The 27,905-nt window shown below is 48.1% G+C and overlaps 1 protein-coding gene across 5 annotated transcripts; it reads left to right on the top strand.

The window, feature by feature from the left end:
- The first annotated feature begins 886 nt into the window (after positions 1-886).
- On the top strand, positions 887-27,640 carry NCLN (nicalin). Of its 5 annotated transcripts, none has more exons than XM_081846225.1 (15): positions 887-1,128; positions 9,705-9,895; positions 10,141-10,285; positions 11,273-11,367; positions 13,846-13,926; positions 14,511-14,614; positions 14,706-14,794; positions 15,463-15,602; positions 17,400-17,578; positions 20,840-20,927; positions 22,301-22,339; positions 23,118-23,278; positions 25,455-25,508; positions 26,352-26,430; positions 27,361-27,640. In XM_081846225.1, the coding sequence occupies exons 1-15, from the start codon at positions 942-944 to the stop codon at positions 27,418-27,420; spliced, it is 1,692 nt and encodes a 563-aa protein (XP_081702351.1). In that variant the 5' UTR covers positions 887-941; the 3' UTR covers positions 27,421-27,640. The 5 variants fall into 5 exon arrangements, with proteins under 5 accessions (XP_081702351.1, XP_081702349.1, XP_081702350.1 ...); XM_081846223.1 differs by having other exon boundaries at positions 17,400-17,590; XM_081846224.1 differs by having other exon boundaries at positions 889-1,128; positions 23,115-23,278.
- Positions 27,641-27,905: the final 265 nt, after the last annotated feature.

Below are 27,905 nucleotides of genomic sequence, written 5' to 3'. Positions count from 1 at the left end.
TTAGGACAGCCGAGTAAACTGTGAGGAGGAGGCGGCCTCAATTTCCCAGCGTGCCTTGCAGCCTTAGTCTATTAAAAGCCGAGTCGCCTATCAGGCGCCTTAACTGCTATTTCCCGGCGCTCCTTGCGGCGGCGGACTCAATTTCCCAGCGTGCCTTGCGGTTCCGGCCTTAGGACAGCCGAGTAAACTGTGGGGAAGCGTCGGCCTCCATTTCCCAGCGTGCCTTGCGGCCCTAGCCTATTAAAAGCCGAGTCGCCTATCAGGCGCCTTCAACTCCTATTTCCCGGCGCTCCTGGCGGCGGCGGCGGCGGACTCCATTTCCCAGCGTGCCTCTCGCGCGCGCTGTTTCTGAGGCGATGTGCTGAGGCGAAGAAGCGCCTCCTCCTCCTCCTTCGGGTTGTGAACATGCCGAGTTTACTGTGAGGAAGCGGCGGCCTCCATTTCCCAGCGTGCCTTGCGGCCCTAGCCTATTAAAAGCCGAGTCGCCTATCAGGCGCCTATTTCCCGGCGCTCCTTGCGGCGGCGGCGGACTCCATTTCCCAGCGTGCCTCGCGCGCGCGCAGTTTCTGAGGCGATGTGCTGAGGCGAAGAAGCGCCTCCTCCTCCTCCTTCGGGTTGTGAACATGCCGAGTTTACTGTGAGGAAGCGGCGGCGGCCTCCATTTCCCAGCGTGCCTTGCGGTTCCGGCCTTAGGACAGCCGAGTTTACTGTGAGGAAGCGGCGGCCTCCATTTCCCAGCGTGCCTTGCGGCCCTAGCCTATTAGAAGCCGAGTCGCCTAGCAGGCGCCTATTTCCCGGCGCTCCTTGCGGCGGCGGCGGCGGACTCCATTTCCCAGCGTGCCTCTCGCGCGCGCTGTTTCTGAGGCGATGCGCTGAGGCGAAGAAGCGCCTCCTTTTCCTCCTTCCTTCCTTCTCGCCTCACGGTCGCTCTCGCCGCCGTCATGCTGGAGGAGGCCGGCGAGGAGGTGCTGGGCTCGGTGCTGCTGAAGGCCTCGTGCCTGCCGCTCAGCTTCCTGCTGGTGGTGCCGGCCGTCCTGCTGCTGCTGCTGGGCCCGCCTCCGGCCTCGGCCGCCCACGAGTTCACCGTCTACCGCATGCAGCAGTACGAGCTCGGGGGGCAGCCCTACGGTCAGTCAGCCAAAGGGGGTTCGGGCGGGGGGTTCGGGGGGCGGCGGCGCTGACAGGGAAGGAGACGACGACGCTCTCCCCACCCCCCCTCCGCCTCTCATGAGGCGCTTAAATAACCCCCGACACCCCCCCCAATATCCCCGCTACACAAGTACAGAGTTTCCAATGTTGTAAATAAAAAATATGCCCTTTTTCCCCCTTATGGGGTATCCGAGAGCCCATATAGAGTCCTTACATGGGTTCCCTATTGGTAGGAGAAAATAACAGAGAATATTGAGAAGCAAAGCAGCTAGTAAGCTGGATCTTTAAACCAGTGTTTCCCAACCTTGGGCCTCCAGCTGTTTTTGGACTACAACTCCCATCATCCCTAGCTAGCAAGACCAGTGGTCAGGGATGATGGGAATTGTAGTTCAAAAACAGCTGGAGGCCCAAGGTTGGGAAACACTGCTTTATTGAACTGTTGCAACAGGGTGCTCCCCTCACCCGCAGGAGAGGAGGAGGACCCCCCCCAAATTTATTTATTTATTTATTTACGGCTATTAGCCCATAAAATATGTACAAAAGGACCCCCCCCCCCAAATTGCTGTGCAAGGGCTTATAAAGACTTTTGAAATTCCCCTCCTGTAGATCAAGATCCAGAAACATTATGCATGCATCACAGAAGGGGTGTAACCTAAGACCACCCCTCAGATACATCCCACCTACATCACAGAAATTTAAATTACAGATAGGTAGCCGTGTTGGTCTGCCATAGTCAAAACAAAACAAATTCCTTCCAGTAGCACCTTAAAGACCAACTAAGTCAGTTCTTGGTATGAGCTTTCGTGTGCATGCACACTTCTTCAGATACAATTAAATTCAGAAATTTAAATGTTTTTCTCCTCTTTATCTCCCGTCTAGCAGGTTACTTGATTGGATTACCTGAGGAGCCTGGCCATTCTTTTGTAGTGGTAAAATACTGATTTCCTGGGCCAGGTCACAGGCTCACACCTTATTCCTATCTTAAATGTGTCCTTAAGACAGGATTTGTGAAGAAAGAGACAATGGGGAGGCTTTTCCAGTTTAACCTTGCAGAGAAAGGATTTGGTCAGTTTAGGAATCAAAATGGTTCCAGGTTGGCCTTCCTGTGTTGATCTATGTGTGTGCGGTTATGAACATGGCCATATATCTAAGACCATAAAATTCCTATCACACCAAGGAACTGTAGTTTTCTCCTCACACTCACAGAACTACAGTTCCCAGGATCCTTTGGGGGGGGGAATCCACGTGCTGACAGCCCCCTTAACTTCAGTGATTTTGATTTTGATTCTTATTCTTATTCTTATTTATACTCCGCCCATCTGGCTGAGTTTCCCCAGCCACTCTGGTTGGCTCCCAATCAAGTGTTAAAAACAGTACAGCATTAAATATTAAAAACTTCCCTGAACAGAGCTGCCTTCAGATGTCTTTTAAAGAGAAGATAGCTGCTTATTTCCTTCACGTCTGAAGGGAGGGTGTTCCACAGGGCGGGCGCCACCACCGAGAAGGCTGGTTCCCTGTCTGGTTCCTCTGTCTGGTTCCCTGTAACCTCACTTTTCGCAATGAGGGAACCGCCAGATGTCTCTGTGGTAGTTTTTGCTATGTGCCACGGGCCCCCTTGGGTGGGTAATGCAGACCCCCCCCAAAGTGGGAACCACTGCCCCAACATATTCTTATTTATTATTTTATTATTAGTGTGAACCACTGCCCCAACATATTATTTGTTATTATTATTAGTGGGAACCACGGTCCAACATATTATTATTATTTATACCCCACTTTTCTGCTGACAGGGATTCAAAAGGTAGAAACAAGAGCTACTCAAAACCATGTGGCGGGGGAGAGCAATAATTAAAATACAATTTTTCCGTTTTGAGCTGCCCTGGGATCTTTGAAGAAAGGGTGGGATACAATTTTAATAAATGATTATAATAAATTTAAACTTTTTAAAACTTTACGCATACATAGTGTTAGATTAAGCATGTTATTGTAGAAATAGGAGATTGTGGTATTTAGTGTTTGCATTGTTTCTGTGGAGGTGCATGAAATGTATACACTGCTTGATGGTAAAAAAAATATATCTCTCAGCGGTTTGCAAAAAGATAAAACAATAAAATCAAGAGGAGGATCACAGTTGTACTTCAAAACATAAAAAAGTTAAAATGCTAAAGCAGATTAAAATTACCTCAACTGTCTAAGCATGTGGGTAGGCTTGTCTAAGCAGGGATGTTTTTATCAGGCGCTCCAATGTGTACAATGAAGGCAGCTGCTTGTTCTCAATCGGCAGGGAGTTCCAAAGTGTAGGTGCTGCCGCAGTAAATGATCTCATTCTTACAAGTGTGGAATGGGCGTTATGTGACAGCTGTAGCGGATCCAACTCCATTGATGGAATCAGTCATCTGGGTACGTAGGGTAAGACAATCTTGTAGGTAAACTGGTCCTTAGCTGCTAATCGTAATGTGTTAATCTTGAACTTGGCGTGGTAGCAAATTGGCAATGAGTTCAGATCTCCGAGCACAAGTGTTACATGCTGGCAAGGCCTCGCTCCGGTCAGCAACCGTGCTGCAGCATTCTGCACCGATTGCTGCTTCTATGGCTCACAGCCTGTGGTTTGTCAGGTAAGAGCTATCCGACAAAGCTCTCTTCAGATGATACGCTAAGCTGAAACTAAACCATGGCTTAGTGGTAGAATGGCCAGGGAGGGGCAATGCAGGTAGTCTGACTTAGTATAGGACAGCTCCCTGCATTTGTGTTTTGTATTTAAATAATGTAGGTGGATCAGTTTTAACAGTGTGCGTGTAGCAATATACAATGATGAAACCGTGCAGTGTGCTCTGATTTCCTGATAAGGGAGTTCTCCTGCTTAAAGGTTTCTAGCCAGCCGTACTCTCCTGCAGCAGAACTCTGCCACCAGCCCTCTTTTTTCCTCTTCCAACTGACAAGTCAACATTTATTTTTGTTTTGTAAAATTTGTGCACCGCTTGATTGTAAAAAACCCCCAACAAACCCTCAAATCAGTTTACAAAAAGGGTAAAAGAATAAAATTAAGAAGAAATTGCAATCATACTTTCAAAACATGCAAACAGTTATAATACCAAAACAGATTAAAATTACCTCCGCTTAGAATTGTAGAGTTGGACTAGTCCATCCCCCTATAATGTAGGCATCTTTGCCCAACATGGGGCTTGAACACACAACCCTGAGATTAAGAGTTTCATACTTTACCAGTTGATCTATCCCTGAGTGACTTAGTTTTCCTTCTTCTGTTTCGGCAAAACTTGTTCTCCACAGCATGCAAACACCTCCCTCTTGTTTTTCTGTGGCTACATTTTGGTTGCAGTCCTCTCAAGTCACCACCCAAATTCTCTGTGCTGTGTAGCGAGTCAAAAGATGTAATTAATATTTATAAGACCCTGTAATGCTACAACTTATTAGGAACAGGACTTGGCCTTATACAAGAGCTGTCCAGCATTGCAGGCCAGGGTCATTCCCAGCCCTGCCTGTAGATGCAAGGTGGTGTAAGAATATAGCAGTGCTTCGTATGGGCATTTATTTTTGCAAGCATTGTAATAAAGAATATAATACTAATCCTGTAAAGTCTCCCATATGTAAATTTAGAGATTTATGTATGCATGCATGCATGTAATGCTGAACTGTACCACTCTGCATTAGGGAAGTTTAAGAAAAACCCGCAGTTGAAACTTGCAGTTTAAAAAAAACTGCACCCCAATTCTGTGCAAGTCCGTTCAGAAGTAAAGCCTGCTCTGTTGAATGTAACTGGCGCAGAGATAAGCAAGAACAGGATTTCAGCCTTAGAGGATTAGTCACCTGAGTTCTAAATGATTAATTGACTAAGGCTGCAATCCAAAACCACTCTTGCGAAAGAGTAAGGCCTCATTGAACTAAGTGGGCTTGCTTCTGTGCAATCAAGCCTAGGGTTGTGTTGAAAATTTGGGTGTGAAGAAATCCTTCTGAAGGAAGGGCAAGTATTTTTCCTTGCTCTTGGGTGACACATGCATATGTTGTAGCAGGTGCTGACTTCAAATAGGCATTCTGTCCTGTGTGTGAGAGGCAGACAAGACGACATGCCTTTTCTAAGAATGCCTGCTTTTTTCTTTTTTTCTTTTTGGTAAGCATGAAAACAAGAAATACCTTTAAATATAGGAAAGCAGCAGTCTGCTCAGCTAATTGGGCGGTGACAGGAACACACAAGTGTGGCCTTTAGATGTTGTTGAGCTGCGACTCACATCATCCCAGATTCTTTGTTCATGCTGGTTGGGGCTGATTGGAATTGTAGTGCTAAGATTTTATGGAAACGTCTCTGCTGCACTTCCACTTCATAGGGCTGTGTACAGGTAGGTGAGCACACTATGTGCGTGAGAGCTAGAATAATAGTAATATATATTGCTTGGTATGGGAGCAGAGTAAGATCAGCTGTCCTTTTAACTTGTCCCGCCCACTCCAAATTTCTGTCCTGTGGCTTTATAGACATCTTTGGGCACAGTAGGGCAGCAGTTATGAAGTCTCCCCACGGTGCTTCCCTTCATAAGTTCAGCTCCTGCCCGACCTGCCAGGAGAAACTAGAGCCTCCCTTTGAACTCCTTACTATTAAAACAAAACAAATTCCTTCCAGTAGCACCTTAAAGACCAAATAAGTCAGTTCTTGGTATGAGCTTTCGTGTGCATGCACACTTCTTCAGATGTATCTGAAGAAGTGTGCATGCACACGAAAGCTCATACCAAGAACTGACTTAGTTGTATGAGCTTAGTTGTATGAGCTTAGTTGTATGAGCTTTCGTGTGCATGCACACTTCTTCAGATGTATCTGAAGAAGTGTGCATGCACACGAAAGCTCATACCAAGAACTGACTTAGTTGGTCTTTAAGGTGCTACTGGAAGGAATTTGTTTTGTTTTGACTATGGCAGACCAACACGGCTACCTATCTGTAACTTACTATTAAAGACACACTTGTCCTGTAAAAGGCAGCAATTGGTATTTTCTGCACCCACTTTTACAGGCTAAGCAGCTGCTCTGGTCAGAACGTATTTCCACGCAGCAGGTGTAGCTTTCCAGGCTCATGTGTTATTTCCCCTCTCCAGTCACTCACTTCTCACAGTGTGTAACCGACTTCTTACTGGGGCTGCTGTAAAGGTTCCCAGCCATCTTGGTTGCTTTATTTAGCTAAGACCACCAGTCTTGGAAGCAAGTGCCCGGTTTCATGCAGCTGCTCTGTGAGGATCTGCAAGGGAGGGAGAGCCTTTGGAGAGGGACGATGACAGGCAGGGTTTTAACACTCATGGGTGTGTGATGCTGCTTCATATTGAGTCATGCTACCAGTCCATTTATCTCAGTGGTCTCTGGCCTATAGCTTAGAACAGGGCTCTGGACAGAGGTTTGTTCCTTTTAATGGGAGGTGTCAGGATTCAACCTGGGACCCTATGCATGAAAAAGCACGTGTTTTGTCACTGGCTGACACCCCCTTCCTGTTTGAGGATTGTCAAGGAGACAGCTGGAGATTTTTGGGTTGGTTTTTTTGGTGTTGTTGTTTTTTTTTACAATTACCGTATTTTTCGCTCTATAAGACGCACCTAGTTTTTGGAGGAGGAAAACAAGAAAAATAATAATCTGAATCTCAGAAGCCAGAACAGCAAGAGGGATCGCTGCGCAGTGAAAGCAGCAATCCCTCTTGCTGTTCTGGCTTCTGGGATAGCTGCGCAGCCTGCATTCGCACACACATTTCCCCTTACTTTTTAGGAGGGAAAAAGTGAGTCTTATAGAGCAAAAAATATGGTATATTGTCAAACTGCTGTGCAAATAAGTTGCAATAGGATTAAAAGGGTTCACTGTGATGGCACTAGGGAACCAACTGTACATTTCCACAACCACTCACAACAGGTACGCTGAGTGGCAATGAGCAGACACCAAAAATGAGCTATAATCTGGGGGAAATTTTGGAGGGAAGATTTCAACGACAGCTGCAGAGCCCTCAGTGGTACCTAGATATTTTGCCTTGTTTCTCATTCTTGAAAACATGTCTCACAAAGTTAGCATCCTACACATATTTTTTTACTGCACAGCCTGGATTAAGTAACTGGTGAGCTGTAACGGAATCGTCCACTACTCTTCCAATCTAAAGACAATATTCCTGCTCCCTACAGGTGAAAGGTGGACACCTATTTGCTTCTCCCCACCCCCAAACAAAAAGAGTCCTGCTGAATCAGGCCAGAGACCCCTCTAGTCAAGCATTCTCTTCTCCCGTTTATCAGTCAGATGTCAATCAAGCACTTAACTACTTGTGAAACCTAGCAACTAGCTTTCAAAGGCATATGCTGCCTCTTAATTCTGAAAGTAATATATAGCCATCAAGTAACTATTGATAGATTTATCCTGCATGAATTTTATGATCCCCTTTTTAAAGCCGTCTAAGTTGGTAGCCATTGTGGTTGTGAATTCCATAGTTGTTGTTTCTTCTTCTTATTTGGCAATACCTCATAGCCGAGTAAGATTGTCTTTCATAAGCACGGTCTTAACAGTGAATCTGTAAGTGACTGTGGAGGCCAATTCTGGATCCACACATCCTTCCACAGTGGGGACATAGGTGTCTGGGTGGGAGTTGGTCGTGGTGAGGGTTTGCCAAACGTGCCTTCCTCTTAGCACGTTTCTCCCTTTTGTTCTGATTTCGAGCGTCTTCAAAGCCCATGACACCTTTGGTAAAGGCTGTTCTCCAATTGGAGCACTTGCAGGCCAGTGTTTCCCAGTTGTTAGTGTTTATACTACATTTTTTTAGATTTACCTTGAGAGAGTCTTTAAATCTCTTTTGTTGACCACCAGCGTTACGCTTTCCATTTTTAAGTTCGGAATAGAGTAGTCGCTTTGGAAGATGTTAATCAGGCATCTGGACAACATAACCAGTCCAACAAACTTGATGTTGAAGAATCATTGGTTCCACACTGGTGATCTTTGCTTCTTCTAGTACACTGGCGTTGGTTCGCCTGTCTTCCCAAGTATCTGTAAAATTGAATGGAATTTTACCATTGATGAAATGTTTCAAGGAGTTGGAGATGTCGTTTATAAGTGGTCCATGTTTCACAAGCATACAGTAAGGTTGGTAGCCACAGTTTATGCCCTGTGTGACAAAGGTTTTCCTTTTGTCTGTCCTGAACCTTCCATGCTTCAGCTTCATTGCATGCCCCCAAGTTATCGTATTCAGAATCTACTTCCTCCACACAACTCATAACCTCTTATCATGTTCTCCGCCCACTTACCTGCCTTTTTTTCTAAGCTAATGAGTCCCAGATGTTGTAACCTTTCCACGGGAGAGTTGCTCCAGTCCCTTGATGGTTTTGGTTCCCCTTTTCTGGATCTCTTCCAGCTCTGTAGTAACCTTTCCAAAGTGAGGCAACCAGAACTGTACAGCAGTATTGCAAGTGTGGTCTCACTGTAGATTTGTATAATGGCATTATTGTAGTAGTCGTTTTATTTCCAGTCCCTTTCTTAATGATCCCTAACATGGAATTCACCTTTTTCACAGCTGCCGCACACTGGGTCGACATTTTCATCGAGCTATCCACCATGGCCCCAAGATGTCTTTCCTGGTCAGTAACCACCAGGTCAGACCCTGTTAGCGTATATGTGAAGTTAGGAATTTTTGGCCCAACGTGCGTCATTTTACACTCGCTTACACTGAATTGCATTTGTCATTTTACTGCCTTTCTGCATGGTTTGGAGAGAACTTTTTGAAACTGCTGCTGCTGCTACTATAACTTTTTCTTTTTACCACCCTGTGTGATTTGGTGTAATAGACCCAAAAGTGAAACATTAAAATAAGCAAGTATGCAAATTGCAATAAAAAAAAAGGCAGTGCAGTTATTAAAGTAGTTTAAAATAAAATCGTACAGATAAAATTGCTTTGGCGTCAAAATGCACCCCAGTCACAGCGGGTGGAGAAGCTGTGCATTAAATTGTAGCTCTACACAAGAGTTGCGGCTCACATGCTGTCACGGCTCACTTCCTTTCCAAATCATGTCACACGGTGAGTTTGGGAGTTGGCAGTTCATGGCGTGAGCCCCAACAACAAAGGCATGTGGCATTCCCACTGCGTGGTTTCTACTAAGCTTTTTCAACTCTTCTCTCTTGGCAAGATCTACACCTGCCAACGTTGGCAAAGCATCTTCAGAACTGATCACTGAACGTTCCTGATGGTACCAGCCCTTCGTAGTCAATACTACACAACCGGAGAATTGACCTTAAAGGGTTGGGGAGGTGGTGTTATTGATTTATTTAAAGACCTTTTTAAAAACAAAATCCCATTCTCCAGCCAGTGAAGACTCTCAGAGCAGCTTAGTAATCACTCCACTCCCCTAAAAAGGCACAGTCTCTGTCCACAAACTTAAAATTCCAAAAAAGACACGAGAGAAACGGAACAGATTAGGAGGGAGGAGGAAACAGGCAATTAAGCATTCACATTCTCTTTTTAGGACATGGGGAGGCCTCATATCTGTGGATCTAAAGTACCTTCATGGCGATGTACTAGGCCCCTTTTCTCTGCTTTTGACAGGCACTCGGAACGCCGTGCTAAATACAGAGGCTCGCACAGTCGAGGCGGATGTCTTGAGCCGCCGCTGCGTGATGATGCGGCTGGTGGACTTCTCCTACGAACAGTACCAGAAGGCGCTTCGCCAGTCAGCTGGTGCCGTGGTCATCATCCTGCCACAGAACATGTATTCGGTGCCTCAGGATGTCATCAGGGTAAGCATCCCTTTGAGGCCCCTGCCTTACATTCATAACTGTGCTTCAACGTGCTGAAACCGCCTCCCCTGCTTAATTCCAGAAATCCTTATGCCACCCGTAATCAAGCCGATATTATGGCTTCTACCTGGACCCCGAGATCATCCTCTGAGGACCTTCTTTGTGTGCCTCCTCCAAGTGAGGTCCGGAGGGTGAGCGGAGTCCACCTCTGCAAGTCACTGAGTCTTTTATCTGCTCCTCCTCAGCAATTCATGGAGATTGAGCCAGAAATGCTGGCGATGGAAACCATTGTGCCGGTCTACTTTGCTGAGGAAGATGACGATCTCCTCTCAATCTACGAGCAAACGCAGGCGGCTTCTGCGTCGCAAGGCTCGGCTTCAGCTGCTGAAGGTAGGCCTCTTTCAAAAAAATAGCTGGGATTAGCTTCAGGGGTTGCCTCCCTTTAAGACCATCTTCCAAGGGCCTTTTCAGAGGTGGCACCTCGTATTTGGAACAACAACTCCAAATAGATCCAACAGGCTTTGCTACTGGTATAAGAGAGAGATCATTAAAAAAAACTTGGCAGGTGTTGGGAAAGATCCAGCTCTAGAATACTATACCCCCTTATCTGGGATTAAACACAATGGGACTCAGTAGGATTTGTTTTTTATTAGACAGGCATAGGATTACATGGTTACATCATGAAGAAGCCTGAGGCAATGGGTTGTTTCCAGCTAAGCTTTACTCAGAACAGAGCCATTGAAATTCATAATTATTATTAATAATAATGTTATTATTTATACCCTGCCCATCTGGCTGCGATTCCCCAGACACTCTGGGCGGCTCCCAACAGAATATAAAAAACACAATCAAACATTAAAAACTTCCCCAAACAGGGCTGCCTTCAGATGTCTTCTAAAAGTCAGATAGTTGTTTATTTCCTTGACATCTGGTGGGAGGGCGTTCCACAGGGCGGGCGCGACTACCGAGAAGACCCTCTGCCTGCTTCCCTGTAACCTCACAGTGAGGGAACTGCCAGAAGGCCCTCGGAGCTGGACCTCAGTGTCCGGGCTGGACGATGGGGGTGGAGGCGCTCCTTCAGGTCTACAGGGCAGAGTCTGTTTAGGGCTTTAAAGGTCAGCACCAACGCTTTGAATTGTGCTCAGAAATGTACACATGAACCCAATTCCTGTTATATTTTGAATATTTATGTTAAATATAAAGAGGCAAACCTTGACCGTGGATAGAAAAGACTGTCCAGAATATATAAAGCGTGCCGGCTCAAATCCATGTGTGTCTTCTATACGGGGAGCAATTTGCAAGGTTTCTGATACTGTTGTGAATGAAGGCAAAGTGTAGCTGTGACCTCTTATCTTCATGCCCCTGTTTTCTTCCTAGTACTTTTACACACAGCAACTGCCAACGGCTTCCAGATGGTGACCAGTGGGGCTCAGAGCAAAGCAGTCAGTGACTGGCTCATCACCAGTGTGGAGGTGAGTTTGGGAGCACTTCCTGGCATACTGGCTCCAAGGTTGGATTACCGTAATGCACTGTGCGGGGCTTCTATTGCGTTTGTCCCAGAAACTGTAGTTAGGGCAGAGTGCTGCAGCGCAGTTGCTGATAGGAGTGAGAGACCCTATCAGCTTGTAACACTTCTGCTCAGAGGGCTGAACCGCCCTGTGATCTTTCGTTGAAGGTCAGTGTACAAATTTAATAAACCAGCAAGCAAGCCAACCAAAACCAAGTCTGCACTGGTTGCCATAATCCTGCCAGGCCAACTTCAAGGTGTTACTGTCAGTTTGCATTTCTTGGTGCAGAAGGTCTAAAGTGCAGAGATCTTGTCTATTCTAATTGATTCAAGAGGGATCTGGAAGCTTCTCTGCGTGATACAAACTGAAGTTTCTAGCTAACAAGCAGGCTTCTGTTCTGCCTAGAAACAAGCAAAAGGTTCCTGATGTTCGGTTTATACCTTCAGAGAAGCTGAACAGCTGGTTTAAACTGGTCCTGTTATCTCTTTCACCCAAGGTCATGCTGACTATAATAATAGGCCAGAAGGAGCCTGAGTTTCACATTCTGTCCTTCTTTCCTTCTGGTGTGGTGCTCTGTACATAGTATGCTTAAGTGCTTAGTTTTAGTCTTATTATGAGTTATTGTAAATTTAGGTTAACTCTGCTGCAACTGGATTCCTTATGGACAGGGCCAATCCTGAATGCATTGAATTTGTGACCATTATGCTCATTTGCCTTCAGTAGCAGTAAAGCTCTGCTGGATGAAATGTTAATTGCCTCTGGTCTATTTTGTATGGGAATCCTACAACGTGCTAAGTTTATTTTGCTCTGGATCAATATGAGCAGAATTCTTAACATTTACTTTTGGTACACAGTAACTGCCTGGGCCCAGTTTACCTGCAAGTTTGCCTTAACCATGTATGTGCCCACTCAACTGCGTCGACCTGCAGAGCTGGCACTGTTACAGGTGCCACAGTAAGTGCTCATTCTGCCCTTGTAAGAAATCATTCATTTAGTATGGTGGCACCTGCACTTTGGAACTCCTTGCCCATAGACCTCAGGTGGGCACCTTTGCTGTACACTTTTATGTGTCTGCTTAAAACATTTATTTTTCTTTTTAGGCAAGTCTGTCCAGATACACGAATGTTGACGTGCTTTAATCTTTTTGCTGTTGATTTTAGTTATTTTTGATTTTTTTTTTTACTTTTTAAAATTGATAATCTTTAATATTTATTGTAAGCTGCTTAGAGTTGTTTTTTTTAAAAAAACAAAAAACAAAACACCACAGTGAAAATGGTGCGTGCTTTTTGTTAAATAAAATGGGCACAAATGTAACTTTGCAAACTCAGGAAGAGCTGGGGCATATTTGCTAGGGCCAAGGAGGCACTTGTTTTGGGCTACCAAGCCAAGAGTACAGGTTCCCAGAGTCTAGTCTTAACTACTTTTCACAAGCCTGACTCTTAACCCTGCTTTTTAAAAAAATCATTTTACTAAAATTATTGTTCAATCAGTGTGCATCATGCTTCTGCTGATTAGAAGCAGACAGGCCTCTTTCTGGAGGAGTTTAAAGTCTAAATTTTGACATAGGGGTGACAAGGAAATGCAAGGGAAGTGGAGGCAGGAAATAAGGCAGAGAAAGAATATCTAATCCTTGCATGTTATTACTGGTTTGTTTGTTTCCGCCAAGCATCCTTAGAGAATTAATAAGATTCCTTGTTTGCCATTTGTCTTGTACACTGCCATGATATTATTATGGGGCTTCCCCCTGAAAAACTCTTCTGAATTATTAATGAAAGCAATGCATCTGCATGGGCCTGGTTACAGGCTGGCAGGTTGTGACAGGGCACAAAGTGGTATGGGCAGCAGTGCCAAAGGCTTTGCCGAAAAGGTGTGAGGAGAGATTTGAAAGGAGGAGGGAGGCAGTTCGGAGTTTAAGAGGTGATACGTGAGTCTTTGGGTGGAGCTGGAGACCTTTGGACGGTCGAGGCTTGTGGAACTCCAGGAGTAAAGGTCATGAGCAATGGGCATAGGTAACAAGGACTGGGAAGGAACAAAAAACCCAAAACCAAACCAAGGAGCCTACGCTGGATAAGGGAGCAGACGAGAAGTCGGTGTAGGGATTTTGGAAGTGTTCAGAAATGATTTACAGCAGAGATTCTGAAGGTGTTTAGAAAGTGATTTACAATAGTAATAATACTGTAAGAGCTGTTTCACAATGGAACAGACTCCCTTGGAAGGTGATGGACTTCATTGGAGGTTTTTAAGCAGAGGTTGGATGGTCAAGGATGCTTTAGCTGCGATTCCTACATTGCAGGGTTTGGACTAGATGACCCTCATGATACCTTCCAACTCTACAATTCCCTAGATTTCATGAGGAGGCAGAGGGGATGTGTGGTGTCTTGCATTGACACAGCGGCAGAAATGGCCTTGATGTCATGATTCTTCCCCTGCTCCCCTTGCTAGGGTCGGCTGACCGGTCTGGGAGGAGAGGACTTGCCTACTATTGTAGTAGTCGCTCACTACGACTCTTTTGGAGTGGCACCGGTAAGTTTCTGTCGGCTGTTGCCCCATGCTTGCTTTGGCCTTTCTGTATAATGCAGCATGGCTCACTTACGCAAGCCACCTACATTGTTATACACTAACAGCTCCTTTAAATTTGGGCAGACCTTATGCATGAACTGACTATAGAATGATCTGATCCACTGGGTCTTCTGCTTTGTTTGTTTGTTGAACTTTATGAGTTAACTTCTGTTGAAATTTACAATTTGATACTGTGAAATGTATATCTTATTTATCTAAGAACACGGCCGGTTACGTCTCATGTGTTTTTGAGGAGGGAGCTCACAAGCAGGGCTGGAAGGCAAGCTGCCCTCCCACCTTGGCTGTCCTCAGCACCCGGCTGGCCTTCCCTTTTGTGGATCACAGCCGTTCTGTTTTTAAAAACAAGCTGCAGATGTTGGTGGCTGTTGCGCCATTCAGTGGCAAAAAAATTCCAGCTTCCTGCTGGCTGCAATGTGTGGCAATGCCTTGGCTTGCTCTGCAAGGATCTGGCTTGCTTCCTGTCCCCACTTTCCTGTCCGCAAACCCAGAGTTGCCCTTAATATTGGATATCCTTTCCTCCCCTCCAGTGGCTCTCCCATGGCGCCGACTCCAACGGCAGTGGGGTCGCCATGCTCCTGGAACTGGCCAGGCTGTTCTCTCGCCTCTACACATACAAACGGACACATGCTGGGTAAGTCGAATTTCTCTTCTGGGAGGCCTTTTGCCCAAAGCGGGTGTGCAATGGCCAGAATGTAAGCCTGACCCTTCTCTCTGCCCCCCAGGTATAATCTGCTGTTCTTTGCATCTGGAGGTGGCAAGTTTAACTATCAAGGGACCAAGCGGTGGCTGGAAGACAACTTGGATCACACAGGTGCTGCAGGCTTATTGTTCTACGGCCAGGTGCAAGACCTGGCTTATGAGTTGGCCAGGAGGGGAGAGGAGGCATCAGGAGGATGACTGGGAAGCCATGGGCCTAACTTTCTCACTTTTAGAAATGGGAGCGTGTAGCTCTCAATAAATAGCTTGTGACTATCCCTGGTCTTAAGGGACGCGGGTGGCGCTGTGGGTTAAACCACAGAGCCTAGGACTTGCTGATCAGAAGGTCGGCGGTTTGAATCCCCGAAATGGGGTGAGCTCCCGTTGCTCGGTCCCTGCTCCTGCCAACCTAGCAGTTCGAAAGCATGTCAAAGTGCAAGTAGATAAATAGGTACCACTCCGGCGGGAAGGTAAACGGCGTTTCCTTGCGCTGCTCTGGTTCACCAGAAGCGGCTTACTCCTGCTGGCCACATGACCCGGAAGCTGTATGCCGGCTCCCTTGGCCAATAAAGCTAGATGAGCGCCACAACCCCAGAGTCGGTCACGACTGGACCTAATGGTCAGGGGTCCCTTTACCTTTTATCCCTGGTCTTAGCTGACAATCTGTGGTTTTTCATGTTGCATTAAGAGCATGCAAAGGGTGTCTCTTCCACCTCCTTCCCCACCCCATAACTCTTTGTAGGATAATGGCCATTTCATATCCCTGACTGTCCCTTATTTCAGATTCCAGTTTGCTGCAGGACAACGTGGCCTTCGTACTCTGTCTGGACACTCTGGGGAGAGGGAACAGTCTCCACCTACACGTCTCGAAGCCTCCAAAAGAGGGGACCCTTCAGCATGCTTTTCTGAAGGAGCTGGAGCTGGTAAACAAAGGGGGTCAGGCTGGCTTGTGTTGGGCAAGATGGGTGGGCAGCAGCAGTTGAACACTCAGTGTGCCTCCCTGGCAGCGCATCCCACTGTGCTCCGGCTAATATGGATGCCTCTTCCCCCTTTTCTGGAGGAAATAAGGCAGCTGTCCTTACTGCAGAATTACTGTTTCTGGGGGACACAGGTGTGGAGGGCTCCGCAGTCCTGTAGGGGTAACTGCCCACCTAAAGGACCAGGTGCACAGCCTGGGAGTCATGGAGGCACAGGTCAGTTCTGTGTCCAGGGCAGCTGTCTACCAGCTGCATTGGGTACACCGGCTGATACCCTACCTGCCTGTGCCCTGTCTCACCAGAGTGGTCCATGTTCTGGTTATCCGCCACTTGGACTACTGCAGTGCACGCTACCTATGAAGGTGACTTGGCAACTACAGGGTTTCAGGCAGGGGACAGTTCCCATCCCTACCTGAAGATGCAGAGGACTGAACCTGAAAGCTGAATGTGAAGCGGGTGCTCTGCCGCTGAGGCACGGTCCTTTCCTTTAAAAATTGAAGTAAGATTCTAGTCCTCATGTGTAGGGATATCGCGGAGTGGGCAGTGGGGTCCGGAGGGAGCACACTCCCCACCAGCAGGCAGTCACAGTCTGCCTGCACGTGTGACCCTGGGGTGCGTAGCATACTCCCCCCCCCCAGACAAGCCACAGCTGTCTGAACATCGTTTCCTTCTGTCTGACCTTTTGTGGTCTCAGCAGTCTGCGGTGTCCTGTCTGTAACCTTTGTCCCTGAGACCTTTTGTCTCCTTCGTCATACACTGTGCAAGGGGAAAATGACGCGGTGGAAACAGGTGCCAAAATAACTTTGTGCCACCCCACGATCTCGGGACCGGAAGATGTGTAAAGGTCACAGCCCAAAATGTATCTGCCTGGTTTGCATATTTGTCTCAATAAAAGGAGGCTCCACAGGGCTAGCCGGCAGCTTGCTTGCAGCTCACCTGTGCGCAGCTCACCTGATGACCAACCCCCAGTCTTGTGCCTTCACTTCACTCATGACTGTTTTAAAATAGTCCATTGGTCCATCTAGCTCAGCATCGTCCATACTGAGTGGCAGTGTCTCTCCAGGGTGTCAGGCAGGGAGCCTCTCCTGGTCCTAGCTGGAGATGAAAAGCAGACCCTCTCTCACTGAGCCCTGTTTTAGGGATGTTTTTAATGACTGGTGTTTGAATGTATGTTTAATCTTTGTTGGAAGCCAGTGTGGTGTAGTGGTTAAGAGCGGTAGTCTCGTAATCTGGGGAACCGGGTTCGCGTCTCCGCTCCTCCACATGCAGCTGCTGGGTGACCTTGGGCCAGTCACACTTCTTTGAAGTCTCTCAGCCCCACTCACCTCACAGAGTGTTTGTTGTGGGGGAGGAAGGGAAAGGAGATTGTTAGCCGCTTTGAGACTCCTTAAAGGGAGTGAAAGGCGGGATATCAAATCCAAACTCTTCTTCTTCTTCTTCTTCTTCTTCTTCTTCTTCTTCTTCTTCTTCTTCTTCTTCTTCTTCTTCTTCTTGGAAGCCGCCCAGAGCGGCTGGGAAAACCCAACCAGCTGGGTGGGGTATAAATAAATTATTATTATTACTACTACTATTACTACTATTACTACTCTTCCCCTTTCTTGAAGGATTGGGGTTGCGCAGCATGGCAAAGGCGCAGACCCTTTTTTAAGCAAAGCAGGGTTGCGAGGGAGTTGCTAACTGTGCCCCGGAGGCGAGTTGCTTGGCGCCTCCTCACCCCTCTCTTTCTGGTGACTTCTCTCCCAGGTGGTTTCCAGCCAGTTCCCAGAGGTGAGGTTCTCCATGGTGCACAAGAAAATCAACCTCGCAGAAGACATGCTGGCCTGGGAGCATGAGCGCTTTGCCATCCGACGCCTCCCAGCCTTCACCGTCTCCCACCTCGAGAGCCACCGAGACGGCCTGCGCAAGAGCATCATGGACGTGAGGTCAGCCGCTGGGTGAGGAGGCTGCAATAAGGGCTGGCAGGGGATGGCGGTAGCTTTCAAATGCTGGTCTGCTTGCACGTATGAGCTGAGGATCATTATCAGAAAACGAACCTTGAACTCATTAGGGAACGTGAAGCTGCCTCTCACTGAGTCAAACCATTTTGGCCCATTAACTCACCATTGCCCACACTGGCTGGCAGTAGCTCTCCAGGGGTTCAGACTGGAGCCCTTTCCCAGCAAGGATGTGGGTGGCACTGTGATCTAAACCGCTGAGCCTCTTGGGCTTGCCAATCAGAAGGCCGGCTGTTCTAATCCCCGTAATGGAGTAAGCTCCCGTTGCTCTGTTCCTGCTCCTGCCAACCTAGCAGTTCGAAATCACACCAGTGCAAGTAAATAAGTAGGTACTGCTCTGGCAGGAAGGTAAACAGCGTTTCCATGCGCTCTGGTTTCTGTCACAGTGTCCTGTTGCGCCAGGAGCGGTTTAGTCCTGCTGGCCACATGACCCGGAAAGCTGTCTGTGGACAAACTCCGGCTCCCTCTGCCTGAAAGCGAGATGAGCGCCGCAACCCCATAGTCACCTTCAACTGGACTGAACCGTCCAGGGGTCCTTTACCTTTTTACCTTTCTCCCCAGCCCTAACTGGAGATTCAGGGTTTGAACCTGGATCCTTTTGCTGGCACAGCAGGTGTTCTGTCATTAAGCTTACAGCCATTCCATAGGGCATAGACTTGGAGGGCTGCCACTTGGCTCAGGAGCTGAACATGTGAGATTGCATTTAGCAGCGGAGACTTAATATTACCTGTTGGCAGACAAAAGTTATGCAGGGGGAAGTGTAGCCATTTCCCCTTTCTTAAACCACATAAGCTTTTGCCACGTCTTCTAAACACGAATCCCACGAATTCTGGCTGGGAGGCAAAGAGCCTGCATGTCTGAATGCTCTTATGACCTGGCAGGGCAGGCTTAGGCTTTCCTATCTTTTCTCTTTCTGTCTCTGTCTCCCTCCCCGCCTCGCTGCAACGTAGCAGTGGGTGGGTGTAGAGGCATTTTGTATGAAAAGCTTTGTATGTTTTTCTGGAACCGGAATTCCTTGCGCAAGTCCAGTAGCATGCCCTCCGTTGTGTGTGAAAAGTGTGCCAGTGGTGACTTCCAGTTTGGCCCTCAGTCTTGATATGAAGTAGGGGTGGGGAAGCCATGCTGGCCCTCTGGATGTTGTTGGGACTCAACCCGCTGTCAGCACCAGCACCCAACAGGGATGATGGGATGTTGTAGTCCAGCAACACCTGCAGGGTAGTGGTTAAGAGCGATAGACTTGTAAACTTGGGAACCAGGTTCGCTTCCCCGCTCCTCCACATGCAGCTGCTGGGTGACCTTGGGCCAGTCACACTTATTTGAAGTCTCTCAGCCCCACTCACCTCACAGAGTGTTTGCTGTGGGGCAGGAAGGGAAAGGAGAATGTGAGCCGCTTTGAGACTCCTTCGGGTAGTGATAAAGCGGGATAGCAAATCCAAACTCTTCTTCTTGTTGTTAACACCAGTTTGGGGTGGCAAACGCCCTGCATGTAATTATCAATTCTTATTGGTGTCCTAGCTTTCCTACTGTGCATAGTTAACACATAGCACATAGTTAAACTGTGGAACTCCCTCCCACAGCAGGCAGGGAGGGACACCAACTTGGACGGCTTTAAAAGAGAGTTAGACCGTGGTTGGAGGCAATAATGCTTCTGAATAACAGTTGTTAGAAACAGCAGGAGGCAAGAATGCTCTTGTGTTTGGGTCCTGCTTGCAGATTTCCCGTTGGGGCATCTGGTTGGCCACTGCGAAAACAGGCAGCTGGACCAAATGGGCCATTTACCACATCCAGCAGGGCTATACTTGCATTCATATATATACACTGGTATCTCGGGTTACATACGCTTCAGGTTACAAACTCCGCTAACCCAGAAATAGTACCTCGGGTTAAGAACTTTGCTTCAGGATGAGAACAGAAATCGTGCTCCGGCGCCACAGCAGCAGGAGGTCCCATTAGCTAAAGTGGTACCTCAGGTTAAGAGCAGTTTCAGGTTAAGAATGGACCTCCGGAACGAATTAAGTACTTAACCCGAGGTACCACTGTATATATAGAGAGAGAGAGAGAAAAAATTTTTAACAACCAGATTATCAATCAATATATAAAGGTAAAGGGACCCCTGACCATTAAGTCCAGTCGTGGCCGACTCTGGGGTTGTGGCGCTCATCTCACTTTATTGGCCGAGGGAGCCGGCGTACAGCTTCCGGGTCATGTGGCCAGCAGGACTAAGCCGCTTCTGGTGAACCAGAGCAGCACATGGAAATGCCGTTTACCTTCCTGCCGGAGCGGTACCTATGTATCTACTTGCACTTTGACGTCCTTTCGAACTGCTAGGTTGGCAGGAGCAGGGACCGAGCAACAGGAGCTCACCCCGTCATTGTGGGGATTCGAACCGCCAACCTTCTGATCGGCAAGTCCTAGGCTCTGTGGTTTAACCCACAGCACCACCCGCGTCCCTCAATCAATATATAGCATTCTTAATGTGGAGGAGCATTTTTTTAAAATGCAGCATGCGCACCCTTCCCAGCCACCTGGTTATCTGAAATGGTTCCTTGCCGAAAGGGGAAAGGGTTGGAAAGGGAGGAGGAAAAAAGGCACAGCCAGCCATCAGTTCTTGAAAGTTACCACTGCACTTGGGAGTATCTCCCCCAGAATTCTACCCCAAGGCTTCATCATCTCCAGATTGGCTTGCTGTCAAGGTGGGGGGTGGGATAGCCAGCTGTATGAACTGTGTCATATGGCCCTTGCTCCCTTTTTTTGAGGGATGACATTGGTTTGCATGCTCCCTTCCACGTTTATGAGGACCATGGGCTGGTTGTCCCTTTTTAAAGACGTCGGGCTCAGGTGGGACTGCTGGCAGAAGACTGCATGACACGGGGCCCAAATGAGAAACTTGGTAGGCGGTCGTTCAAATGCCTGCTCTCCCTTCCTCCCAAGAAAATATGTTCTCAGGTGGGACTGCTGGCAGAAGACTGCATGACACGGGGCTCAAATGAGAAACTTGGTAGGCGGTCGTTCAAATGCCTGCTCTCCCTTCCTCCCAAGAAAATATGTTCTCAGGTGGGACTGCTGGCAGAAGACTGCATGACACGGGGCCCAAATGAGAAACTTGGTAGGCGGTCGTTCAAATGCCTGCTCTCCCTTCCTCCCAAGAAAATATGTTCTTGACACCGCTGTTGCCTTTCCCCTTTGCAGGGCACGGGTCGACCCCAAAATTCTAACCCGCAACACCCGCATTGTTGTGGAGGCTTTGACGCGGGTTATCTACAACCTAACAGAAAAGGTGAGGGTTTTTCTCTACATCTGCTCTCCCCCAGGCAGTTTTCGCCAGCCACAGCAGAGGAAGAGGCTCAGTGTGGCCCCATCACATTTCCTCATTTGACTCTCCCCCTCCCAGATCTGTTAGCAGCCATTCCACCGATTGCAGCCGAGGGGCTGATAGGGCAGCAGGGCCCACTCTTATCAACTGTTAGCTGTTAGCTGCCACTTGACTGGGCTGGAAAGAAGGGGCAACGGGGCCATTCTGAAAGACCAGCTCCATTTGGTTCCTTTCCTCCCCTAAACCATCCCTGTTCTTGGTGGTGATTATCAGATACACTAACATCACACTCAGGTGCTGAGTTACGAGGAGCATGTTGCCAAAACAAGGCTCTTGAGAAACAAGGAGGGAATATTAGCATTCTCCATGGGGAGCAAAAGAAATTTTATGCTCGCGGGGAGGGGGGAGCCCTAATGAGGGACCAGAAAAACCCAACCCAAGACAGCACAACATGGATTAAGTGTGCTCAGCTGCCACTGAACTGACCATTGAGGGTTGTTCAGAAAGGCTATTCTGGAAGAAGCCATGCCTGCCTGGCTTGAAACCCAGGGTCAGGAGTGCCTCACATGATCTTGCACTTATAGCATGAGCAGTGACGTGTGCTTTCCCCGAAAATTTTGAATTGGGTGATTTGCCCTGGAATTTTTTGTTCTGTTTTCCTAGGGAGTGGTCTAATTTAGCACACTTGTTTGACTTGTATTTAGCGATCAAGGCCAAAAACCTTGACGCTGCCAGGTTTGCCTAACACTATTTGCGGTTGGTAGGGACGCGGGTGGCGCTGTGGGTTGAACCACAGAGCCTAGGGCTGTGGTTTCGAATCCCCGCAACGGGGTGAGCTCCCGTTGCTCGGTCCCTGCTCCTGCCCACATAGCAGTTCAAAAGCACAAAAAGTGCAAGTAGATAAATAGGTACCACTCCGGCGGGAAGGTAAACGGCATTTCCGTGCGCTGCTCTGGTTTGCCCGGAAGCTGTACGCCGGCTCCCTCGGCCCATAAAGCGAGATGAGCGCCGCAACCCCAGAGTCGGTCACGACTGGACCTAATGGTCAGGGGTCCCTTTACCTTTACCTTTATTTGCGGTTGGTATTCATTCATTGCTGCTAACAAAATTAGGAAACGGGGAGCACCTCGCTCCCACATCACATAACTTTAAGAATTGGTGCCTGAGCGTGCTTGTTTTTCTCTACCCTCCCCGTCCTTCTCCCCTTTCGGGTTGTGTCTCTTGCACTGAAAGCCCGTGAGCAGGGGCTGCCTTCAAAAACCAAAAAGGTAGCAGGATGCCTAAAATTCCCAATGTGCTTTATAGATGAAAACTTTCCACTGTATCTGTTCCTCTAGGGAGTACCTGTTGACCTCCAGATCTTCACAGAACAGATGGTAAGCATGTCTAGCTAGTGGGGTCTCTTCCCCACAGGGCAAGGGGAAGCCTGAGGGTGGTGTGGGTTTTAACCTGCAGAGCAAACTTGACATGAGCCAACAGTGTGACGCGGCAGCTTAAAAAGCCAATGCAATTCTGGGCTGCATCAATAGGAGTATAGCATCTAGATCAAGGGAAGTAATAGTGCCACTGTATTCTGCTCTGGTCAGACCTCACCTGGAGTACTGTGTCCAGTTCTGGGCACCACAGTTCAAGAAGGACACGGACAAACTGGAACGGGTCCAGAGGAGGGCAACCAAAATGGTCAAAGGCCTGGAAACGATGCCTTATGAGGAACGGCTAAGGGAGCTGGGCATGTTTAGCCTGGAGAAGAGGAGGTTAAGGGGTGATATGATAGCCATGTTCAAATATATAAAAGGATGTCACATAGAGGAGGGAGAAAGGTTGTTTTCTGCTGCTCCAGAGAAGCGGACACGGAGCAATGGCTCCAAACTACAAGAAAGAAGATTCCACCTAAACATTAGGAAGAACTTCCTGACAGTAAGAGCTGTTTGACAGTGGAATTTGCTGCCAAGGAGTGTGGTGGAGTCTCCTTCTTTGGAGGTCTTTAAGCAGAGGCTTGACAACCATATGTCAGGAGTGCTCTGATGGTGTTTCCTGCTTGGCAGGGGGTTGGACTCAATGGCCCTTGGGGTCTCTTCCAACTCTAGGATTCTATGATTCTATGAGCAGACCGACTGCCTCTCTCCCTTCCCCACCCCCTTGCCTCTGCAGCAGATCCAGCAGGAACAGATGGAGTCTGTGATGGACTGGCTCACCAGTCAACCAAGGGCCGCTCAGCTGGTCGACAAAGACAGCACTTTCATCAACACTCTGGAATATTACATGAGCCGCTACCTGAAAGACGTCAAGCAGCATCACGTGAAGGCAGACAAGCGGTAAGAGCAGGGCTGCTCTGGTACTCTTTTTCCTGTCCTGCTCTGGTGCTCTTTTGTGCTGTTAGCTGCCCTCAATATCCACACACACACACACACACACACCCTTGTTGATATGGTTAGAGACAGGGTGGCACAGAGAGGCGGCCTAGTAAAAAGCAACTCCAGGAAAGAATGGGTGGTCCTGGTTCAGGGCCCAGCTGGTTTCTTATTTATTGATGGCATTTATACTCTGCTCTTTAGCCAGAAAAGCTTTGAGAGTGGCTTACAAAAATCAGTACAGTGGTGCCCCGCAAGACGGAAAACCCGCTAGACGAAAGGGTTTTCCGTTTTCGAGGCGCTTCGCAAGACGAATTTCCCCATGGACTTGCTTCGCAAGACGAAAACGTCTTGCGGTTTTTTTCCGCTCCCCCCCCCTTTTTTTCTAAGCCGCTTTGCCGCTAATAGCGCTAATCCGCTAAGCCGCTAATAGGGTTGCTTCGCAAGACGAAAAAACCGCTAGACGAAGAGACTCGCGGAACGGATTCTTTTCGTCTTGCGAGGCACCACTGTATTCGTCACTCCCTTAGAAAAGCATGGCATGGACATGTAACAAGGTAAGAGAGTAATGGGAAATGATTTATAATGAATTGAAATGAATGTTTGAAATTGCCAAGGGCATCTAGGCCAACCCCTTCAATGCAGGAGTCCTAGCTAGTGAATTCTTGGCAGATGGCCATCCAACCTGTGCTTAAAATCCTCCCATGAAGGAAAGGCCACCACCATCTTCCGAGCTTTTCTGTTCCACTGTCCAACAGCTCTTAACCCTCGGAAAGTTATTCCTAATATTAAGCTGGAATCCCCTTTCATTGTGTTTGAATCCACTGGTTCAGGTTCTCCCCTCTGGAGTAGCAGGAAACAAAGCTTGCTCTCTTACAAGGTGTGTGACTGAACCAACATCTGTGCATCTAGCACTCAACAGGTATTCCTACACAAACTACCAAGAGGTGTAGGAGCTTTGGGGTAACAGAGTACAGTGGTACCTCGGGTTACAGACGCTTCAGGTTACAGACTCTGCTAACCCACAAATAGTACCTCGGTTTAAGAACTTTGCTTCAGGATGAGAACAGAAATTGCGCAATGGCAGCACAGCAGCAGAGGGAAGGCCCCATTAGCTAAAGTGGTACCTCAGGTTAAGAACAGTTTCAGGGTAAGAATGGACCTCCGGAACGAATTAAGTACTTAACCCGAGGTACCACTGTAATCTAACTAAGCTGCCTGAGGGAAGAGCTGTGCGGCTAGAGCTGCCTTGCTCCCCATTGCCAGCTCTGCTGGATCTGACCCGAGAGGAAAAGTGCTCCTGGGGAGGAACAGGCAACCAGCCCCACCAAGCTCCCATCCTCCTCCTCCGAGGATTCCAACTGCCCTCAAGACTCAGACGGTGCGACAGAATCTGCTGTGGCGTCCCAGACTGGTCACCCTGGGTCTTGTCTATGGAGGACGAATGCTTCCAGGGGTGGGGGGGGGGGGAGGAGCTCATTATCAGGGACAGGAGACCCAGAACTGCCACGGACATCGGTGGGGAGCTGCTGCTCTTAACCGTGGTAGAAGAAGGGGAACTTTAATAACTCTGGCTTCAGACTGCTCTTTCCTCCTCCCTTCTGTTCTTTTCTCCTTGTGTGCCATGCCTTTTAAATATGATTTTTATTAAATTTTCTGTTTTACAATTTCAGATAAACATTTTACATGCTTAAGATATCAATGACTTCCCTTCTCTTTCCATGGTTCATTCTGCATATCATAAATTCCTGCATATTTTACAAAAACTATACCGATCGGTTTTCCATTACTACATCCATCAAAACTTATTTATACTGTTGAATTTATCTTAATGCTGCCGGCGTTTGCAGCCACTGCTAGAGCACGATTTCTGTTCTCATCCGGAAGCAAAGTTCTTAACCTGAAGCACTATTTCTGGGTTAGCGGAGTCTGTAACCTGAAGCGTATGTAACCTGAAGCATATGTAACCCAAGGTACCACTGTATTAGTATTTAGGATGAGCTAGATCAGACTCTGTACATAAGGCGCCCCCATGTATTTCTACAGCTTACTGTGTTGTGTTGTGACTTTCAAAGGCACAACTGTTTTAAAAACATTAACAAGTTAATTCGGCGCCCCTCTTTTTCTAAACCCCATGCAGGGACCCCGAGTTTGTTTTCTACGACCAGTTGAAGCAAGTAATGAATGCTTATAGGTAAGTGCAGGCAACCTTGTTTTGTATTTCTTTGCCCTGAGATCAGAGGCCCCCCTCAAAGGCCTGTGTTCTAGGGCTTGGCCTGTGTGGGGTGGGGAGGAAGAAATCTTAATATCAACCTGTTACCCCACAGAAAGAATTGGGAAATGTTCTGTGCAGATTCCTCTTGGGCTCTTGCCCAGGAATGTGGCCAGCCTTTTCTCCCACCTTGCGGTGCTGGCATTGCCCTGCTTTGAATACACAGGCTCTGAGGTTTCCTCCTTCCTGCCCAGCCATTATTCTCCTCTCTCTCTTACACACTCTAACTCTGTGTTTCCAACCTATCAAGGCAGCCTTCTCTAACTTGGGACTCGCCAGATGTTATGGCCTGCGATGGCATCATCCCCAGCCAGCAGGTTGCAGAAGGGGTTAAATAGGGGTTAAATCCAGCAGACGGGGCTGGGTGCCCCCTGCCATGCACCATCTGCTTCCCACCCAACAGAGAGGGGCCAGAAGCAAGCCTTCTCAGACTGGTGGTGTACCTGACCCTGAGCACATTTCATAGGAGAACGTGTGGGGAGGGGCAGACACTGCAAATTGGACACTCTTTTTTCCAGAGGGAGAAGAGGGGAGGGCGCCCTGGGAGAGGAGCTGATACGGGCCTTTCTGAGTAGGACCCACCTGAACATGAGCAGCTCTGGCGGAGTAGAAAACATTCCCCTCTTCAAAGGGTGACTTTGTATTCCTGTTACTCATTCACTTTGTAATCCACCGATTTCTGTGGAAGTAGTGCAGGAGGGCATGAAGTGTGCGCTTTAAGGGACTCCATAATGTGCGCACGTCTAAACTTGGCTTGTTTTCCAGGGTCAAACCTGCCATCTTTGATCTCCTCTTGGCTCTCTGCATTGCTGCCTATCTCGGGGTAGCCTATGTTGCTGTCCAGGTGAGTGTGCAATAGACCGTGGTGGCCTCTCAAGCACATTTCAGCAGGAAATCAAGGCAGCTGCTTTCTCTTCTCCCCAGGGCTTGTCTGAGTTGGGGCAAAGTCTATTCAGAAGCTTCTTTTGCCACATTTTTGAGTTTTGCCTCCACCTCTTAATAGGTGCTGGTTTCCATGCCTTTTCATGATGGAGGCTATCTGTTAGCGGTTCATTAAGCCAGGTTAATGTGGACAGAGTCCTTTTTAACCTTTCCAATCCTCACATTTGCAAGGAAACTTGAATACTTGCAGACAGAAAGGAAAACTATTCAGGGGCTACATTTTTTGTCCATCCCGTCAATTTCATTTCATTTCATGCACAGAACAAATTTTGGGTTGTGTGCACGGTGTAAATAGGAGTGAGACTTAACCGAGGAGAATTTTAAACTCTGAACAGATTATTCTCCCCTGACTCTTCTATATCAAATGGCTTTTTAAAAACTCCCCTCCATTTTCGATTTGCCAGGCATTGTTTTGCTTTGGGGTGGGGTGCCAGAGAAAGAAAAAACAAGTGTAGATTCCCATTGGCCTTATGGAACCACTTTCACAGTGCTCCAGATCCTGGCATACAAATCAGGTTTTTGAGACAATGGGTGTGATCCACCCGAAGCCGTCTCCCTAACTTGATATGGGTGGGTGGGCTGGCCAAGGGTGGGGAATTGAGGTATAGCAAAGAAAGCCTTGCACCTCCCATAGGACGTTTCATTGTGGCGCAACAGACATGCTCCTCTTTCAAGGTACCGCTGTTGCAGATGTGGCTGTAGCCTGCCAGATTCGAAAACACTTCTCCCATCCCCTCTGCCCGTTTCAGCATTCATCTTGAAGATACAGAGCCACCCACTCACTGTCTGTTTCTCTCTCTGCTTGTGTGCCCCCCATCCCTGCCCCCCCCAGCACTTCAGTCTACTTTACAGGTTGGTGCAGAGACTGTCCCTGAAATCCAAGCAACAGTGAAAGGGTTCCAGAGGCACCACCATTGGAAATGAGCCCGTCCGGACCAGCGCTGCGTTGGATGCTACTGCTGCTGCTCGTTCCCTTGTTCCGTTTCGCGACACTGGAGCAGGAGGCAGAAGCCGAGACGGAAAACGCTCTTCCACTCCCTTGCGTTTCGCGGGCCTGCATTGCTCTCCCCTCCCACTCCCCCACCCCCTTCCTCGGGACAGAGCCCCAGGCGTGTTCTTTCTCTCTCTCTCTCTCTCTCTCTCTCTCTCTCACACACACACACACACACCATTGCTTCCAAACTGGACAATGGGTGTCTTCTTCTTTTTTGTCTTCTCTTTCCTTCCTCCCGCCTTCCCTTGGAAATCTTCCTCTGAGCAAAAAGACATTTCCATAAGTGCAAAGCTGCTGTACGAGAAGCAGGCAACACATGTGCCATAGGTTTTAAGCTTTGGGGGTGGAAGCCTTGGGCTGGTGGGGTGGGCGGGGGCCTGCCT

This window comes from Podarcis erhardii (assembly GCF_964252035.2).
Source record: "Podarcis erhardii genome assembly, chromosome: 18".
NCBI classification, from domain to species: Eukaryota; Metazoa; Chordata; class Lepidosauria; order Squamata; family Lacertidae; genus Podarcis; species Podarcis erhardii.
This window is presented reverse-complemented; position numbering and strand designations above follow the sequence as displayed.

Excerpts from the sequence above, each read along its gene's own strand:
- NCLN (XM_081846222.1), top strand. The coding sequence starts at position 942 with ATGCTGGAGGAGGCCGGCGAGGAGGTGCTGGGCTCGGTGCTGCTGAAG. Across the intron at positions 10,286-11,272 it reads CTCGGCTTCAGCTGCTGAAG|TACTTTTACACACAGCAACT; the intron begins GTAGGCCTCTTT and ends TTTTCTTCCTAG. Across the intron at positions 14,615-14,705 it reads TACAAACGGACACATGCTGG|GTATAATCTGCTGTTCTTTG; the intron begins GTAAGTCGAATT and ends TCTGCCCCCCAG.